This window comes from Takifugu flavidus, chromosome 2 (assembly GCF_003711565.1).
Source record: "Takifugu flavidus isolate HTHZ2018 chromosome 2, ASM371156v2, whole genome shotgun sequence".
In the NCBI taxonomy this organism is placed as follows: Eukaryota; Metazoa; Chordata; class Actinopteri; order Tetraodontiformes; family Tetraodontidae; genus Takifugu; species Takifugu flavidus.
In genome coordinates, this window is record NC_079521.1 from 18122956 (window position 1) to 18141183 (window position 18228).

The 18228-nt window shown below is 44.2% G+C and overlaps 3 protein-coding genes across 4 annotated transcripts; all 3 read left to right on the plus strand.

Moving 5' to 3' along the window:
* Window positions 1-233: 233 nt before the first annotated feature.
* Window positions 234-4491, plus strand: nrn1lb (neuritin 1-like b). The gene is made up of 3 exons (XM_057025607.1): window positions 234-483; window positions 1425-1572; window positions 2618-4491. The coding sequence occupies exons 1-3, from the start codon at window positions 429-431 to the stop codon at window positions 2916-2918; spliced, it is 504 nt and encodes a 167-aa protein (XP_056881587.1). The 5' UTR covers window positions 234-428; the 3' UTR covers window positions 2919-4491.
* A 2351-nt stretch (window positions 4492-6842) lies between these two features.
* Window positions 6843-10338, plus strand: slc38a8b (solute carrier family 38 member 8b). Its single transcript, XM_057025119.1, is given in 11 exon segments — window positions 6843-7031; window positions 7300-7498; window positions 8099-8170; window positions 8173-8254; window positions 8322-8426; window positions 8498-8555; window positions 9087-9201; window positions 9268-9415; window positions 9487-9689; window positions 9768-9819; window positions 9983-10338. Coding segments are annotated over 11 exon segments (1326 nt in total). The 3' UTR covers window positions 10086-10338.
* A 2296-nt stretch (window positions 10339-12634) lies between these two features.
* On the plus strand, window positions 12635-17452 carry cmtr2 (cap methyltransferase 2). 2 transcript variants are annotated; one of them, XM_057025294.1, is made up of 3 exons: window positions 12635-12682; window positions 14129-15385; window positions 16056-17452. In XM_057025294.1, the coding sequence occupies exons 2-3, from the start codon at window positions 14135-14137 to the stop codon at window positions 17112-17114; spliced, it is 2310 nt and encodes a 769-aa protein (XP_056881274.1). In that variant the 5' UTR covers window positions 12635-12682; window positions 14129-14134; the 3' UTR covers window positions 17115-17452. The 2 variants fall into 2 exon arrangements, with proteins under 2 accessions (XP_056881274.1, XP_056881273.1); XM_057025293.1 differs by lacking the exon at window positions 12635-12682 and having other exon boundaries at window positions 12728-15385.
* The last annotated feature ends 776 nt before the right edge of the window (window positions 17453-18228 follow it).

Sequence of the window (18228 nt, forward strand, 5' to 3'; positions counted from 1 at the left end):
AGCTGAACTCCTCTTATAGGTTTACTATATTTCAAATGTTCTAAATACTGAACACCGGAAATGAGAACGCTCTAATCCACTGTGCTGTGTTGAGATGCTGTCATTGGGCTGCTGCTTTCTATGGCTTTGACTCTGTGCTGCTCCCCCTCCCACACACACACACACAACACACACACACACACACACACACACACACACACACACACACACACACACACACACACACACACACACACACAGAGTTACTGTGTGATACATTGGCCCCTTTGATAATCCAGCCTGGTTGTATCTGAGCGTTCCAGAATCTGATGAATTTCCAACGGGGAAGAGGACACGTCGTGTTATAAAATACCAACCCGTCAGATATTTTTGGATTTGCAAACTGCGCTGTTGGAATCGGAGGCTGTGGTCCACACGTGGGACAAAAGATGAGGTCTCGGCCAGGTCTGGTGAGGATGCTGCTGCCCCTCGCGCTCTGCCTCAGTAAGGAATTTTCTTAAATTGCTGCTATTGTGGGTTTGAAAAAGGTTGTTTTTTTCCCACATTTTTCATATTTGTGGCACAAACTGGACAAACTACGGAGCTGAATATTAGAAGTTTGAAAGGTCCTCCAGAAAATGGTGTGAATCACTAAAGATGCCTGATGGAAAAAAACCTATTTGAGGATTTATTAAAGCCTTTGTTTTATGGTCTTAATCCCACTGTTTGGGTGTTTTCATTGCAAATATGCAAGAAAACACTTTTCCTTAACAATCATTTGAACTTGTGTAATTAAAAACAACAGTCTATTTTAATATTAGTAGCTGTGAAAGACAAATATGAGATAAACTGCAGGAGCAAGAACTGTAACCTTAAACATCAGCTCTGAACGATGCAAATTTTAGCTGACTCGACTAAAAGAATCCAAACAATCGTCCAGTAAAGGAAAGTTGCAAATGTTCTGATCTTCACATTAGCACGTAGCTTCCCCACCAACGCAAACGAGGGGGATCTGAAATGTCCGAAAGATAAGAGGCAGGCAGATTAAAATCTGTGGCCACAGGAAACGGGCTGATTTCCACGCGCTCGTGCAGCAGGACGTGCTCACACGTCGCACTCATGTCCGTTCTTCCAGCCCAGTTTGGGGTTTGGGAGGTGAAACCGATGCTCGGTGCACGTCTAGGCTGCACCAGCGTAACCCCAGAACGAGGTGTTGATCACGCTCCTCTTTTATCGTCTCTTTGATCTCTTTGATCTATAACTCTCAGCTCAGCCTGCACACAGAATTTGGCTGAATGGTTTCTAATCCCCCTCCGGATAAACTAAATACGACATTTCTGTATTTGTCCGGATCATGTCTGAAAATAAACATAAACATCGTCTTTCACTCCACATGAATTCCCTCTTTTCCTGCATTCTTTTGCTTTGTCTTTTCCGCTCTGCAGGTTTGTCGCCTGCGTGTCTGGGAGCTGCGATTCCTGTGTCCTGTGGGTCCATCTACAAGAGCTTTGCTCAGTGTTTAGTCACCCTTGGAGACAGTTTGGTGGAAACGGAGAAAGCCCAGAACGCACAGGACATCGATGCCATCTGCAGGTACAAACCCAGTTTGCTCCAGGAGTTTAATGCCTCTGCTGACGTTTCCTCTAATGAAGTTAATGTTTTTGACTTGGTTCAGTATCCAACACGCCAGCATGTGTGAGAGTCAGGACCTGTATTCACAAAGAGTCTTAACGAGTCTCAGCTTAAAAGTCAATCAGAAAGTTTCTGAAAGCAACTCTGAGTGAGGGGACGGAGACATTTATCTCAGTGAGGAGGAACAGTTGAACTGCGAAATCAACTGATCATAGAACTTTAAACTCCATTAAGAAAAGCTTAAGCACATGCCGATTACTATTGATTTGATGATGTTTACTGGCCATCCTGGTAGTTTTACTGCTAATCTATTTGCTATTAATGCTGGACGCAGCCGTTACTGTGATTACTGTTGTTCCCCGAGCGAAGACTCTGCTCTGCTGCTCTCAAACTTTCTTAAATATTGTATATTCACATGGAGGAAACGTATGAAAATTCTATATTTAGAGGGAAATTGCTTCATATAAGATATAAGCTGTATATTTTTATGGATGTTTATGAATGTATTATTTATTTATATGGATAATTTTGCTGCTTCCGCTCTGTTGCTCCATCAGAGACTCTAAACAGTCCTCACACCCTTTTAACCGTTTTCCACCTTAGGAGCTCTCTCAAGCCCTAAGATGCTTTTTGAATAACTTTATTACTTTATTACCCCCCCAAAGATTCCAGGAATTCTAAGATTTTACTTAGAATATTATCACTATTATGTCATTAAGCTCATTTTAGTCTTAGGATTCTTTGTGAATATGGGTTCTTTTTGCTGTTTCCAGTTAAAAAGAACCCTCAAAACAGGCCTACAGACATGAGAAATGAGACCGCGCACGTTGGCGGTCTGACATGATCCATGTGTGACATCACAGCGTCCTGCTGTTCATCACAGCAGTGACCTTGAATCGCTGCTCAGCCAAAACAACGAGCTTTAGATCTGCTAAGGCATTAACCTCCTGTCATCTGGCCGCTCCTGCGTGACTCACTGCGCCTCTGATGTCTTGGTTCCTTTAAGATCCTGGAATGCGTTCCACGTCTGTGCCAGCTCAGCTCTCAAGGGCTGTCCTGGTGAAGCAGCAGCTGTCTGGGAGTCTTTGAGGCAAGAGTCGAGGAAGGCGCAGTTTTCTGGAAACCTTTACGACATGTGTGCCAGCCGCACCACCCTACCACCCGCCACCGTGCCTGCACCCCAGGGCCCCCCCACCTCTGACCAGACCAACCAGGAGACCCTGAAAGGACAAACATTCCAGCACCACCCTGCCGTCACCACCCTGCTGTTGCCCGTGTGCATCACTCTGCTGGCGCTCAAGACCTAAGCTGTCAACACACCAATCACGCTTCTGCTTCCCTCCGATCCACACACGCCTATTGATCCTTTGAGAAGGATTGGAAGGATCAAATTTTGGATCAGGGCTTCTTACATGGACACAGTGGTGCATCTATTTAAGCATTATGTGATAATCCAAAACAGGAATCTGTACCACAGTTTAGTGGTCGCTCCTACATCTTTGATACCGAAGAAATAAGCTTCTATTTATTTTAATCATGGAAATCTCTAAGGTAACGTTCATTTTTGTTTAGTACAAAGGAGGTGTTATCGTTTTTAAGGCGTACAGATCTGGATGTGATCCCGTCGTAATGTGGCAATTTTGCAAATGATCCCATGCCCCCCCCCCGGAGGCCCCGGTTGTGCAAACGCTCCATTTCATTCACAACTACAACATTTAAACCACTTTTAACGCCATCAGACCCGTTTTAAAGCTGCAGGTTTCTGTTAGGCTGATCTGAAGAGGTGCTCAGGTACCTTCTCGCGTTGGTCTTGTGCATCGCTGCAGGTTTATGACAGCAGATAGAAGCTCAGGAGCCCTGAAAAGGCTCTCGTGTCGCTGCAGCATCAATTATGCAGTAACAGGGACCTGAATGTTGATTGGTTGTGTCCTGTTTCCATGTCAGCAGAGTCGTCCTGACATGATCACGCGTGACAAGAACAGGACGAGGACTCAACTCTGTTACTGCTGTGTGATGGAGATCCTGCTTTGCGTGACCAAAATGTTCACGTGCTCCAGTTATTGTCAAACTAGCTGCTGTGCAGCTTCTGTGGCAAAAAACTGAGATTGGGACAGATTTGAACTTCTTGAGTTTGACAGTCCACAAATAGCCTGAGCAAAATTCTGACCTGAACTAAACTACTGGGTTTGTCCACCTCTTCCAGTTTTACTGTTTTTACTCTCACAACATGATACAAATATAGGAGATAATGTGGTTTCATTGTTACCATGTGCACAATCTGCACATCTCTCATTGTAGTTTTACACCATTGTTATACCACAACATAAAAACCACAATATAAATTCAATCCCTTCTCAGCAGCATTGCCTGAAAGATAAACTTTCCCTGAACTGTTGCCAGAACAGGTTTATAAGATTCCTCCTTCTAATCTCTTTGTCCTGCATTTCACTTCTTTATTAAGCCCTTGGAAGAGTCTTAAGCTCCTGCTTCCGGTTTCCAGCTGTTGAAACCTTTATAAGTGCAACGACACTTTGTTGTTCTCAGTTTTTGAAAGTCGGACAGCACCTATGACGTTTGAAGACTTTAACCATAACAGATGGTGTGTATCATCAAAAATGGCTGGGATTATAAACTCCGTGGGCTTTGCTCTGATCCACGGGACCCCGTCAGCAGACGGTACATATATGATCTAACCCCACAATATAGTATTACACTAAACTCCAAATCCTACATTGAACATGGTGTTCCACAACAGACCGCCAAGATTAAACGTGGTATGTTTGAGGGACTGAATAACATCACCGTGACTACATTTGTTTCCTTGAAATGTAATCGTTCAACTGTTGAAACATTGATAAATATGATTGCATGAAAAAACAATTGCCAATCTCCTGCTGTCTTTTGTCATCTAAACCAGTGTATGAATGTGTCACATGACCTCCATTATTCAGAAGGTTTCACAGCTTTCCTGAAATAAGGGCTTTTGGCCCTGATTAAGAAGTTCATGGGCCCCCGGCACAAATTCTTGCAGTAAAAAATGTGGTCAGTATTCAGTAAATGGTGGTTTATGGCAATAAATTCTGACTGATTTGAACAAGTTATTTTGGAATAAGTTAAATGTACCACTTTCGTGATGGGAGATGGCTGAACCCCCCCAACATCACATATTTCCCACAGTATAGAGATATGCCTTGTTTGTCTAATGAGGGACTTTCATGCAGCGACACTTTCCCAGTAGAAGCAAACTGGTCGGACATCACAGGAAATCTAAAATAAGGCCCGCCATGAAAAGCAACCCGCCTACAAAATTTTTGTTTTCATATATTTGGTGCCAATATACGTATGTTTGAGCTTGATAGTCCTGCCAACAGAGTCGCTAGTGGTGGGTGTATTTATTATCCCATCTTCTCCTCTCATCTCCTTAACCACTTTATCCCTTTCGGGGGCACGGAGAGGGTGCACATATGGTGGAAGGCAGGCTACGCCCTTGGGTGAGCTGCTCTGAAGGTGTTCTGGCACATTCCTCGACGACCAAAACACTTTCCATGTTTTGGAAGACGCTAACACCAGCCTTTATTTCTTATCTATTTATTCGATTTCATTTTATTATCAAGCAGCATCAAAAATATTTCATATTTTAAAACAAGATGGTGAGAGTGTGTCCTTTAATGTTAATCCTGCCTATTAAAGAGAAGCACTTAACCTACATGTGAAGCTATGAACTGCAAGAAAAACAGATCATTAGTTTTGTGAAATGCCTCTCAAAATCATTCAGCTCGCTCAAACAATCTGGCTGGTCTCGATCGTTCCAATCCGCCCCCTGAGCAGCTACCTGGCTGCTGTGTGTGTATCGTTGCTGATGTGCTTACGTAATGTGAGTAGCAGAGCGAAGGACTGCGTTGCCGCCCCGGACACAGCCTGGCCAGGTAGTCTGCCAAGAGAATAATCTTGCCAGATTTGTGGTGAATCCTGAAACTGAAGGGTTGTAAATCAAGATACCAATGTGTGATCCTTCATCATGTTGAGCCGTGACTGAGGTCAGAGGTCAAAGCCTTTCAGGGAGATAATAGCGCAGATGTGCCAAAGTCTATTTAGTGGCCGAGCACTCATTTTCATCCATTCAATACCTGGTCTCAAGGGCTTCCAGCATCAGGTTATGCCGCAGGTTTTGGAGATGGTCCTGCCAGGAAGGGCTGAAGATGAGCACATCATCCAGGTAAGTGACTCTGAAGGACTCAAAACCTCTAAAAAATGATGCCAGATATATAATTGTGCTAAAATAATGCTCAATAATAATAAAACAAATATGTTAAAACAACAAAAACAAGAAAAAACTACTGTAAAAACTTCTTCCCCCACCACTGGATCATAACAGCACTAATCAAGCATTCAGTCCAACCACAGCTGTTATTCCCATGACTACACACAATTATGTTTACCATAAAATAAATGCCTGTATACAATGAGAGAGACGGGGCACCATTTTCCACTCAACAATAAGAACCAATTTAAACTAAACACAGTTGTTATCATGCAGCAGAAGCGACTCAGCATGTCTCCACTCTCAGACAGGCACTTTAAAGGGCAGCATTATGTGGCACTCGGGTCTATTCCCACTCCCCAAACCAGGAAGTAGACCTCCCTTTGTTGCCCCTCATGGAACAGGACACCTACTGGATGTAAAATGTAGTCCAGTTTGTCACCCGCCAAACTATCCTGAGCCCTGTGTGTATCGTTGTGGTCATGTAATATCTGTCTGAGTTTATTGTCCTGTGGCAAATTTATCACGTCTATATTTTACAGGTGAAATAATAAAACAGAACTGACCAAGTCACTGGATCTCACCTCAGTATAAAACTGATTTCTTATGTTTTCACACACTTTGTGAGTTTTCTTTTTAAAGTTAGCGTGAAAACATCACAGACACTTGATAAATATGTTTAATAGCCTGCAACTTAAATCCTGTTGTGTGAAAAGCTCAATAGATACTTAAATGAACATTTATGGACTCTTTAAAAAGGCAGCTTTGGTGTTTTTGCAGAGAGGTGCAGGAAAGAGGAGCACACATCCTCACCATGGTGACAAATGTGCCGCCCTATGGTGAAAGGCCCCTGGGTGCACGTGGCCGTAGGCTATAGAAGCTGCTGTCTCATGCCACGGGTTTACTCTGCTGGAGAATGACCCGAACCTCAGGTCCTCTCTAGAAAGTGAGTTATTCCTGGTTGGGGGTCATGGAGGAACTTGCCCGGGAGAGCATCAGCCTGCTGGCCCACTCCTCGTCCCATGCGGACCCGCCGCGGCTCGGCTCATTCGGCGCCGTGTTTATTATGTTGAAGTCCGCGCTTGGAGCCGGACTACTCAACTTTCCCTGGGCTTTCCAGAAGGCCGGAGGGGTGGCCACCGCCACCACCGTGGAGCTGGTGAGGCCGTCACCTGTGGTCATCACTGGTGTCAGAGATTTGTCTGTTGAGTTACTCAGGAGATTTGATCTGTTGCACGTGAAGATGCGGGGCTACGTTACAGAGCCGCTCGGTGGTTCTCACCTCCATCCTGCTCACCCTGGTGAGAAAGAGCCACATTTCACATGGGGGCTCTAATGATGATTCCAGTGAGGACCCGAGGATTCTTCATCTGCTCCTTGATTACATTTCTTTTTAGAAGGGTCACGTCCGTCTCGTTCTCCTTTAGGTTTCTCTGGTTTTCCTCATCAGCGGTCTGGTGATTCTGGGTTATGCCTCGTCAGTCAGCAGGCAGAACACGTACCAGGATGTGGTGCGTGAGGTGTGCGGGAGAGCCATCGGGAAGCTCTGCGAGGTCTGCTTCTGCTTCAACCTCTTCATGATCTGCGTCGCCTTCCTGGTGGTCGTGCAGGACCAGCTGGAGAAACGTAAGTGGTGGAATTCCACGATGCCGAGTCGCTTCTGATTTTGATGTTCGTTGTCTCACATTGATGCTCCTGGCAGTGGTGATCACAGTTGGCTCACAGCAAACTCTGGGTTTTCTCTGGATTCTCTGGTTTCCTTCATCATAAAGGACTTCTTTGCTTCAGCATTTCAGGTTTTGGTTTTCTCCGGTACACTTTAAAAGTTGTTTCCCATGTTCAGGCATCTGAACTGAGCTGGTGATCAATTCTGGAGGCATCTCCGATATCAGAAATTAATCTGTTTTAGAACAAAAATCATCCGCACTTTAATTCTCATCCAGGCCAGCAGCGTGAACACGTGGCAGATAAGAGCAGGAGTGCAAAATCCCGTTTTTTTTCCTTTTCTCATTTCGTCCGGCTTCCATCCAAATGTGTTTGATTGGATTTACGGGAAACGTGCAGGCCAAAACGCTTCAGACACATTTTTAAAGCATTTTTTTCAAACTCCAGATTACACGTCAAACCATTTTAACAATGGAACAAAATGTAAATGAATCATTTCTAAGAGGTTTTGTCTGACTTTTTGACGATCCTCTGGTGTTTCCCCCTTTCCTCCTGCTGCAGTGTGTATTTCCTTATATCAGTCAATTACTGGCTCCCTGGAGGAAGAGATGCCGTATCACTGGTACACCGACCACAGTTTGCCCTCTTCATCATGTGCCTCATCATAATCCTGCCCCTGTCCATCCCAAAAGAAATTGGCATCCAGAAGTACACAAGGTAACGCTGATCTTTTAGAACGATATCCAGATTCGATGTGATTTCCCGTTTCTCCTCCTCCGCTCAGTGTGCTGGGGACCCTGGCAGCTTCCTACCTGTGTGTGGCCGTGATTGTTAAATATTATCTGATGGAGAGTCACCCTGTCCTGATACCACCAGACACCAGTCAGGGGTGGGTACCGCCGTGTCTGTGCTTTTAATAAGATCCAAATGTTCATCAGGAAACACTGGTTTGTTCTTCAGGATCAACTCCTGGGGTTCGATGTTCAGTGTCGTCCCAACCATCTGCTTTGGCTTCCAGGTAGTTGCCTTTAAACCTGAAAATAGATACACTGTGTGTTCTTTAAGGCATTTCATAAAGTCTGACTGTTTACATGACACCACAGAATAATTTCAGTCTTTTCTGCAGAGCTGCTCCCCAAATACACAACTCTCTGGTTGTGTAATAAATGTTGCCCCAAAAATGAAAATGAATAGTCAGTAAACTGATTCAAAGGCCGACACAAACTCTGGGACACTGTAGAATACAAAGGTAAATGGATAAAAATCACATTCAGTTTGTATTTTATGTGTCTGGAGTCTGACTGCAGTGTGTGTGGTTCGATTCCTGCTGCGGACTCTTGTCACACGTCTTCTTTATGGCCGTAGGTTAAACACACAAACACACCAAACAGCAAACCTCCACTGTCCCAGCAGGTGAAAACACATTTACACGCATCAATAACTGACGTGAGCAAAGCCAGAAGAGTCTCTGCACAGCTTGGGTAAAGCCCCATCAGCCCTGTCCAGAGGCTTTAACCGGAAACGCTGATGATCTTGTGTTTGCCTGCAGTGCCATGAAGCCTGCATCGCCATCTACAGCAGCATGGAGAACCAGAAGCTCTCCCACTGGGTGCTCATCTCCGTGCTCTCCATGATCTTTTGTCTGGTCATCTACACGCTCACTGGTCAGTTTACATCTTCTATGTCCACCAGGGTCCCTCCCGCTAACCTTCTCATCACCCCCACTGCAGGTGTGTACGGCTTCCTGACCTTTGGACAGGAGGTTGCCTCCGATATTTTAATGTCCTACCCAGGAAGCGACGTGGTCATAATCATTTCCAGATTGCTTTTTGGCATTTCCATCATCACCATTTATCCTATCATTCTTCTCCTGGGGAGGTGAGGGACGCCACAGTTGATCGGCGGTGGTTGGTGTTGTCCGTGTGTGTTGACTTTGTCTTTGGGATCAGATCGGTCCTCCTGAACCTGGTGGTGCGCCTCCAAAGGAATCGCAGAGGAGTGGTCACCAAGTCTTTTGAGAGTCGTTGCAGAGTCATTCTCACTGTGATCTGGATCGCCGTCACGCTTCTCATCGCCATGTACGTCCCCGACATGAGCGAGGTCATCAGCGTCATCGGGGGGATCAGCGCCTTCTTCATCTTTATCTTCCCTGGTGTGTAACTTGTGTGCTGAAATGATGATGAATGAACAGGTTTAAATTTATACACGACGTCCTGTTTTGTCTTTACAGGATTATGCTTAGTTTTTACAATGGAGACAGAAGCTGTGACGCACACAGTCAGGTAAGATGGTTATTTTTTTAAAGTTACTTTATTTGATTGTAAATAACAGGGTAAAAGTTAGATGATTGAGTTAATTATCTTCTATTGAAAAGTCAAACTGCACCTGCTCTGTAGAAGGTCTCCTGTCGAAAATGAAGGGGACCTGCTTGATTCTCCCCTGCAGGTGGAGTTTAACAGCGTGGGGCGTCATCACTATCGTCGTTGGATCCTTCATCTTCGGGCAGAGCACCTCCATCGCTCTCATGGAGCTTCTTCACAAATTCTGAATGTCACACGTTTGTCTTCAGCAGCCATTTCACTTCAGAGCTCTTTCTGAATCCAAGGTCACCCGTTTGCTGTAGGCAAAATATGTTTAAAATGAGAAGAAGATGTGGCATAGACCAAATTAGATAATTAGTGTAATGCCCTGGATGGCGTGTACTCAGAGGCCCCACTAGGGGCCAGTATTGTACCACAGAATCATTTGCCGTTTGTATTTGTAGAAACACTAATAAAGGGTAAAATGATTTGTGCTGTGGACCCAGGATCTACACTTGAGTGAACACGAGCATACATTTAATGTAAACATATTACATTCTGTTCTAATATGTTTACATAAATAATAACAGGCAAAGTGGAAAATTTGACAATTAATTTAACTCTTTTGAAGCATGACTCGTCTTCTCCATTTTCTCTCTCAAGCTTCAAGTAAGTCGAACTCGTAGTATTTATTGTTTATCGACCTGAATCTGGAAGGAGCTGTGGGACATTACCTTGGAGCGTGCACATATCAGAGGCGCTGCACTGTGACTGAACAATGATTTACAGTAAATCCAGAAAATGGGATCTGTGCGTATGCCTGCAGGGCGAGTGCTCACATATCAACATAATTTCACATTCTCTAGCCTACTTATGTGTTTGAACACACACATAACAACAGCCTAATTCACAAACAGGCCATCTCACACACTGGCTCCTTATCAACCGTTATGTAATGGTTTTAGCAACTGTCCTTGAGGGAACACCTCTAAACCGTACCGCTCTTCTCCACTTTTACCCTCTGGATTATATATGAAGCTACTACTGGGTGTAAATCCACAATTAAATACACCAAATGTGGAACATTAATACAACCTGCTCAGCTATGAGAATGAGAACCCACAATTCAAAATTAAAATCACCAATGTTGGCAGGATTCATGTGCAGGCATGTATCTGAGGCACCTCAGGCTTATACAATATGCCCAATCCCAATCTCTTTGAATTTAAATGGTTTTCTTGGTTTTGATTAGAATAAATGCCTGAATAACTCAAACTCTTGCTTTTGCTCCTCCAGCAGCTTCTTCTTGTCCTGGTGTCCCAGTGATGTGTTGACTGTATTACTGATTGGGATCATATACGTACATTTGACCTTGTTTTCTATGCATGGAGGTTATGACCAGAAGATTGACATAATAATGGAGATAACATGCATTCATCACTTTTCCTGCCTATGTTGAAGTGCTGATAGAACGTTGACCTCTTGCTGGAATGTTGTAGGATAATGTCTGCAGTGACAATGAGCTCAGGTGAAGGACACTCCTCTGTCACCTTATATAAGGTGAGTGCAGAAATGAAGACCAACAATAAATTGTACTTCTCGTAGTATCTGAAGAGCCCCGTTTTAATGCTAAAACTGTCTCAGTTATTAGATGACCTGTGTTTTATGTGTACATTAATGCAAACGAGATCAAATATTGTAATTAGCTGATTTTTGAAAATGCATGATACCTTTTTAAACAAAATTGAATCAAAGAAACACAATCTCTCAAACAAAAGATGAAAATTATTCTAAATTGTATTAGATTTACATTTGAGTCTAAGAAGCAAAATATTGGTTCTCTATGAATTAAAATAATCACATTTTACTACAGTATTTAGATATGGTGTGTGTGTATGTTCATGCATGTGTGTGTTTGTATATGTGTATCTGTGTATGTAAACAATAACAATGAATAATAAAAAGTATGCTGTACCATAATCTCTATATTGTGCATGTGGGCAAAGTTATATAAATGTCTTCTAATTTCATTTCATGCATTAAATCTTATCTAATTTAATGCATCATGATGTTTTGCAAGCTGCAATTTCCTTACTAGCGTGACGTTCACTTGATGGGAGCCAGTCATAATAAAGTATTTAACACATTAAAAACATCAAAGCTGCAACTTTACCTCACAGTTCCCTCTCTTTTCTCCTCTCCTTATCATCCTTGCTCTTGTATGCTAATGTGATGTAAGGTGAGAAAAAATTATGCAGAGGAACAAGCAGCATATTTAAGCTTGACAGGAAAGTCCATATTTCAATCATCTTTTATGAAATCAGCTTACACTTTAAGCTCTCCTAATTATATAATATGATGACACACATCAGTTGACTGTAGATAATCTGCCTGGAAATATGCAAACACATGTAATTTCCAGAATGAGGATTAAAAACATCATCCATGAAATGTAATTTACAACACAACACACCTTATTGTTTACTTTCATAATCAACAAACCAAAAACAGGAGAGAAATGAGGAAATACTATGTTATTTGGACTAAATTGTTCGTAAATGAAAAGTTTATTTTAGAAAAAAATTCTTATGTTAGTGTTTTACAAGTATGTATTTGTAAAGACAAGATTTAAATTTCAAATTCAAGAAACTTTATTCTGGCACAAATACTTTTCTCTAAAAACTAATTGTTGAAATTCATGAAATTAGCCTAAAATATAATTTCCGATGCCAAATTAATAAACTAGAAATGTCATAGGCCCCGCCCATTGGTAAGCGCATGCGCGTGTTGTTCTAAGTCACGTGATTTTGTGTTTCCGTTTCCGGGTATCTGCTGCTGCTGCACTGTGAGTGACTTTTATCTTTTTCATGCTTTTTGTGTATTTTTGCAGCATCGCAGTCAAGTTTCTGTTAACATGGGGGTTTATTTTTCTACATTATGATGGAAAATATTTTGATACTAGTTTTAGGAGATGCAGTTCCGGCGTTTGTATCTTCATTGTCCGGAGAAAGTTTCTCTTAAAGCATTAAGTTTACTTCCAGTGCTCAAGTCAAATAACAAGACTTCAAAGTTTTTCTTCGTCCTAATATATCAGTCATTTTCACTGTTGTGGCTTGAAAGAACCGCAGTATATAATATAACAGTGTATATCAAACATTTGCTTTCATTTTTGCTGCTATAGACCAAAAGATTTGTCCAAACTTGGTATTTCCCTATATGAACATCATATTATTGTATTATACACACATATGAAAGAGGTAGAGCCAACCGACAGTACCAGACATGAGAGAGAATGCATTACTGTGCAGATTGTGAATATCTGAGAAGTTCTGGATTATGATGCTGGGAATCGGGTAAACAAGAAAAGAGAGCGAAATCTTTCAGAAATTACATCTGTTTTGTTTTTTCACTGTTTTTTGTTGTTTTGTTTTTTTTAGATTCTTGTCTGAGTCTGATATTCAAACCTAATCATTGTCATTAATTATTCACATATTAAAATAATATTTCAGCACATTCATTAATCTCCTGTCTGGATAAAACATTAACCTCAGTGGAACAATTCAAAACTACAAACCGGAGCAGATGAATGCTACACACACAAGCAGTGCTCAACAGAATGATTTATGAGCTATAATTGATGAATCTGTTGCCATTAGCTATATACCATACATTGTCATTCATCACTGAGTCACTGCAGACTAATCAGGAAATGACCCAGAAATGCATTCTGTAGCTGGCTGTAGTCATCTCAATCATGTGCATGAGAGCTGGATTAACTCTGTAAATTCAATTTCTGTCATTACTTGAGGATTGTCCATCAGCACAGTTATTTAAGCCTGTTCTCTCCTCATTTGGAGCGGTCAGTATAATTTAATATAGTTCTACATTTAGGCATCACAACTTAATATATAAAACCAATATGGGTCAAAATCTAGATTGCGAGGGGCTGCGAATGTATATTTTTTGATGGTGTGGTGCAAACTTGCGGAAATGTCACCCTACCTTGATTTTAATAATGAAAATGTTGATTAATATACTTCCAAAAATGGAATCAAGCCATCATTTTGTCTTCATAAATGTTTAAATATGCCGTTAATGAGGATTTTTTTAATTCGGCCGTTTCTTCATTAGTGAATTGCGGGACGTTCCCTCCGCGCTGAGGTGATGGCCGCTGTACGTCTGCAGTGTGTCCTGAGGGCACGCCTCACGCTGAATTTGACATTAATGGCTCAACACCTCTCGGATATAAGAGACATCGCCGATGTGTTTATCTGATTTCTGTCCACGGCAGGTACGGATGATGATCTCAGGCAATGGGAGCAGGAAGAAAGTCGGCAAGTTGCACAACTGTAACGTCCTGGCAACGGACCTTAAAGGCCAGCCAGAGATTCACGGTCTCTTTAATAAGCTTAAAACCTACGTGAAGCCGTCCAGTGGTGAGTGGTGTGTTCCAGACCCGAATGTTGCTCTCAGACACCCACCGGAGAAGCATTGTAGGCTGCAGGCCCTGAAGGCATCGCTGAATGCCGTAAAAAACCAGCTCAGTGACAAGAATGTGCAGGTCTGGCACCAGCATACCAACTCCACCAACCGTGCTGGGAAGGTGATGGCCGCCGTGCGCTCTGTTGCCAATGCGGAGATCTGTACCCAGGCCTGGTGCAAGTTCTATGAAATCCTTGGAACTTTTGATCTTCTGCCTTTAGAGGCTCTTCATAACGGGGAGCTCAATACTGTCCATCTCTGTGAAGCTCCGGGGGCGTTCATAACAGCTCTTAACCACTACCTGAAGACCAGCGAGTCCAAGCGCTACTGCGACTGGAGCTGGGCGGCCAACACGCTCAACCCGTACCACGAGGCCAATGGCGGGGGCACAACCATCGCAGATGATCGGTTAATCGCCAACACGTTGCCCTGGTGGTATTTCGGCTCAGAGAACACGGGCGACATCATGACCCAGAAGTATCTGCTGGAGCTTCAGACGTTTGTGGCCAACATGCGTCGGGTGGACGTGGTGACGGCGGACGGCAGCTTCGACTGCCAGGAGAACCCAGACGAGCAGGAGGCGCTGGTGGCATCGCTGCACTACTGTGAGGTCACCGCTGCGTTACTGCTGCTGAACCCCGGCGGCTCCTTTGTGCTGAAAATGTTCACCCTCTACGAACACTCCTCCGTCTGCTTGCTCTACCTGCTCACCTGCTGCTTCGGTTCCGTCAACGTCTTCAAACCGGCCACCAGCAAGTCTGGCAACTCCGAGGTTTATGTCGTGTGTCTGTGCTACGAAGGCAAGGAAGCCGTGCGGCCTCTGCTCTCGAAACTGATCCGCAATTACGGACCCCATCTGGCCGACAGAGAGGCCCTCTTCCCAGCTTCAGCTATCCCAGAGACGTTTCAGAGGCAGCACGAAGAGGTGTGCCTCTACTTCCACACGCTGCAGGTAGAAACGATCACAGAGAACCTGCGGCTGTTTGAGGGCATGAGCGTGGAGCAGAGGCAGCGCCTGGACCACATCAGAGACCGCACGGCCGAGGAATATCTCCAGCGTTTCCAGGTATGTCTGCACACCATGAAGCCAGACCATCGTCACCCCCGAAGTCCATAACATACCATCATGGCCAGACTGTAATGTTTATCATTGCAGACCTTGCTGCCGTTTGGCTGTAGCATATTTACCCAAAGGGGCCACTGAACGTCTCTTTCGTTGAGTTTTTACCTCTTTTCTGGAACAGATGCCTCTTCCTCCCCTCATGTGCTACCACGAGGCTCCTTTCTCTCCTCAGTTTTGTCTTCTGTCATTGGTCCAAAGTTGAAACAACAAATAAAAACATCAGGACCTCGGCCAAATTTTGTTCCGTGGCCCCTTTCATGCGCGGCTATTTTGGTTCTAAACACTCCGAAAGCTTCAGCTCCTGAATTTAATGGTTTCATCACAGACACTAATTATTATTCTCAGAGGGACGAACCTTTCCCCTTTTCTGATTGTTATTGATGTTCCCGTCTCCCTGTCGGGCCATGCAGCATTTGAGACAGACACGGACCATCTGGAACAGTTAAAGAGGAACAGCGCGAAAAGTGCAGATTGATGCTTTTCTTGGTAAAACCTCCAGCAGATTTCAGCCCTCTTCAGTTTCAGACACCAGAGATTCCGAATCTTACAGAAAAACAAAATGCACGTGTACATCATAATCTGCTAAAAAGATCGTATTTGTCGTCTCTCACAGGTGAGCTTCCTTCCCAGAAGTCAGTGGGTGTCTCGTAACACGGTGACCCCCGCCTGCTGCGTGGTCGCCGTGGGCCGACCCCTAAACCAGAAGAACCAAAGCGGCTCCTTCAACGAGCGGAGGGAATTGAATTCCCTGAGCTGGAAGGGTCGCATCCAAAAGGGTTGCCATGCTACCTGCATACAGACGCACTGCGCTGAGGCGGCCGGGACCGCCTGCATGCTGGAAGGACCCCTGTCTGGGTGTCAAGTCAGTTCCTGGTACGTTATTGTTGGTCCTGCTCTGCCGAGCATCAGGAACTCTCCGTTCTGTGAAGGGGGGCTGTTGAACCATTTAAACGAAGCCCTGATGGATGCGGACCTGGACTGGACCCGCGTGTCCCCCTGTGGATCCTGCCGTGTGGCTTCTGCGGCCTCCATCTTGTCCGGCGTGTCGGCTCTTTGCAACCTCACGGGCGACGGCGTTGGAGAGCGGAAGGAGCGGCAGTGTCTGGTGTTTGGCGACCGCTCCGCCTGGAGCCCCTGTGGAGCGGATCTTGGGAATTTAGCCTTGAGATTTTCTGCAGCACCTTCATTTCCTCAACGAGGCGGCACGGCCCTCCACGATGGGGATCCGTGCTACCAGCGCCAGGTCTTAGGCTGCCTTGTGTTTTCCCTGCAGGCTCTTGGCTCTGGGGACGCCCTGCTGTTGCCTGTGTTTTCTGCCCTCACTCGGGTCACAGCAGCCGTTGTCCTCTGCCTGCATGTGTGTTTTCACTCGGTCACGTTCAGGTGTCCACCGCCCTCCGGCGTAGTGGGAGCGCTGCTCGTGTGCGTTGGCTTCTGCCCTGAAGCTGCAGCAGGAATTCTCCCCTTTCTCACTGAGCTTCTGGACTGTATGGCTGGGTTAGAAGGAGAGAAGGACTCTCAGGAGACGCCATCGCCGCCGCCGCCGCGTGACAGACAGGTGTTGCAGTTTGTGCCGATGGAGGAAATACTCAACAGGGGGCTGACTGAGTTCCTGAGGACCCTGAACACTGAAATCATCCAACAGAAGCTGCATTTGCTGATGCAAACCTAGCCTAGCCTAGCCTAGCCTAGCCTAGCCTAATCTGCTGCATTCACATGCACAATCACCAGCATCTGTTCAGTTCTTGCTGAATAAGCAGATTATTCAATTACAGGAGCGTTCAGATAATCAATGACCATCTGCTGTGTGCCATGTTTCCCTCACGTGACTGTAAATACGGTGGTAGATGGACACCCAGAAATGGACTGGAGGGTGAAACTCCCCATCGACAAATCTCGTTTTTTATCCATCATCCCTTGATTTTCATTTGTCCAAAGAAAAGTCGGATGTTTGATCTCCTGACAACAATGACCAGATCAGATCTAAATAAAAGAACTGCTGTATTGGTCCCTCTGCTTTTAAAATTATTCTCCAGTTTGTGGCAGTTTGAGAATATTCAGGGATTTTATGATTTCCAGTTAGAGCATATTACCAATAGTAGTCGGTGTGTATCATAATACATCTTTCTCTTTTTCTCCTGTCGTCTTTTAATCTTATGTCTTTTGACATATTAACTGCAAAAAACCTAATTTGTGCCACTCAAATGCGTGTAGAGGTAAATAATTTATAATGAAATGACAGCAGTAGCGGCAGCGCTGCATTATTGTATTCAAACGGTTTCAGGACTGATTTAGATCAATGATATCAGCTTTACTTTCTTACATCAATAGAATAAAATGAAGCGTCCATTAAGCGCTGTTAAATCAATACAGAGGGATTCATTTGAGGAGAAAGGTCTCATCATATTTCGTTTTTTATGTGCGAGAATTCTCACCATGTGATGTCATCTTTCCATTTATTCTGCTGATATGCACTTTATATTTTTAATTATTTTATTCAGTCATCATCAAATATGCATCAATATCATGCTCAATGTTACATTTCCTACAATTTTAGCAAAGCTCCCTCACACTGTCGACGTTGTTTAACATAAATCACAACTGGGTGACGTAATAACCTCCGTCTTTGTGTCGCTTAGCTCCATTCTCCATATCCTGGAGGTCTGGTTTCGTGTTATGTTATATACGTCTGTCCATCTTCCAAAGTGACAAATGTACCCTTACTGATGTCCAGGTGGGCGTTGTGGGCGTCGGGTCGGTTATCCAGAACAGGGATGGTGCAGTTT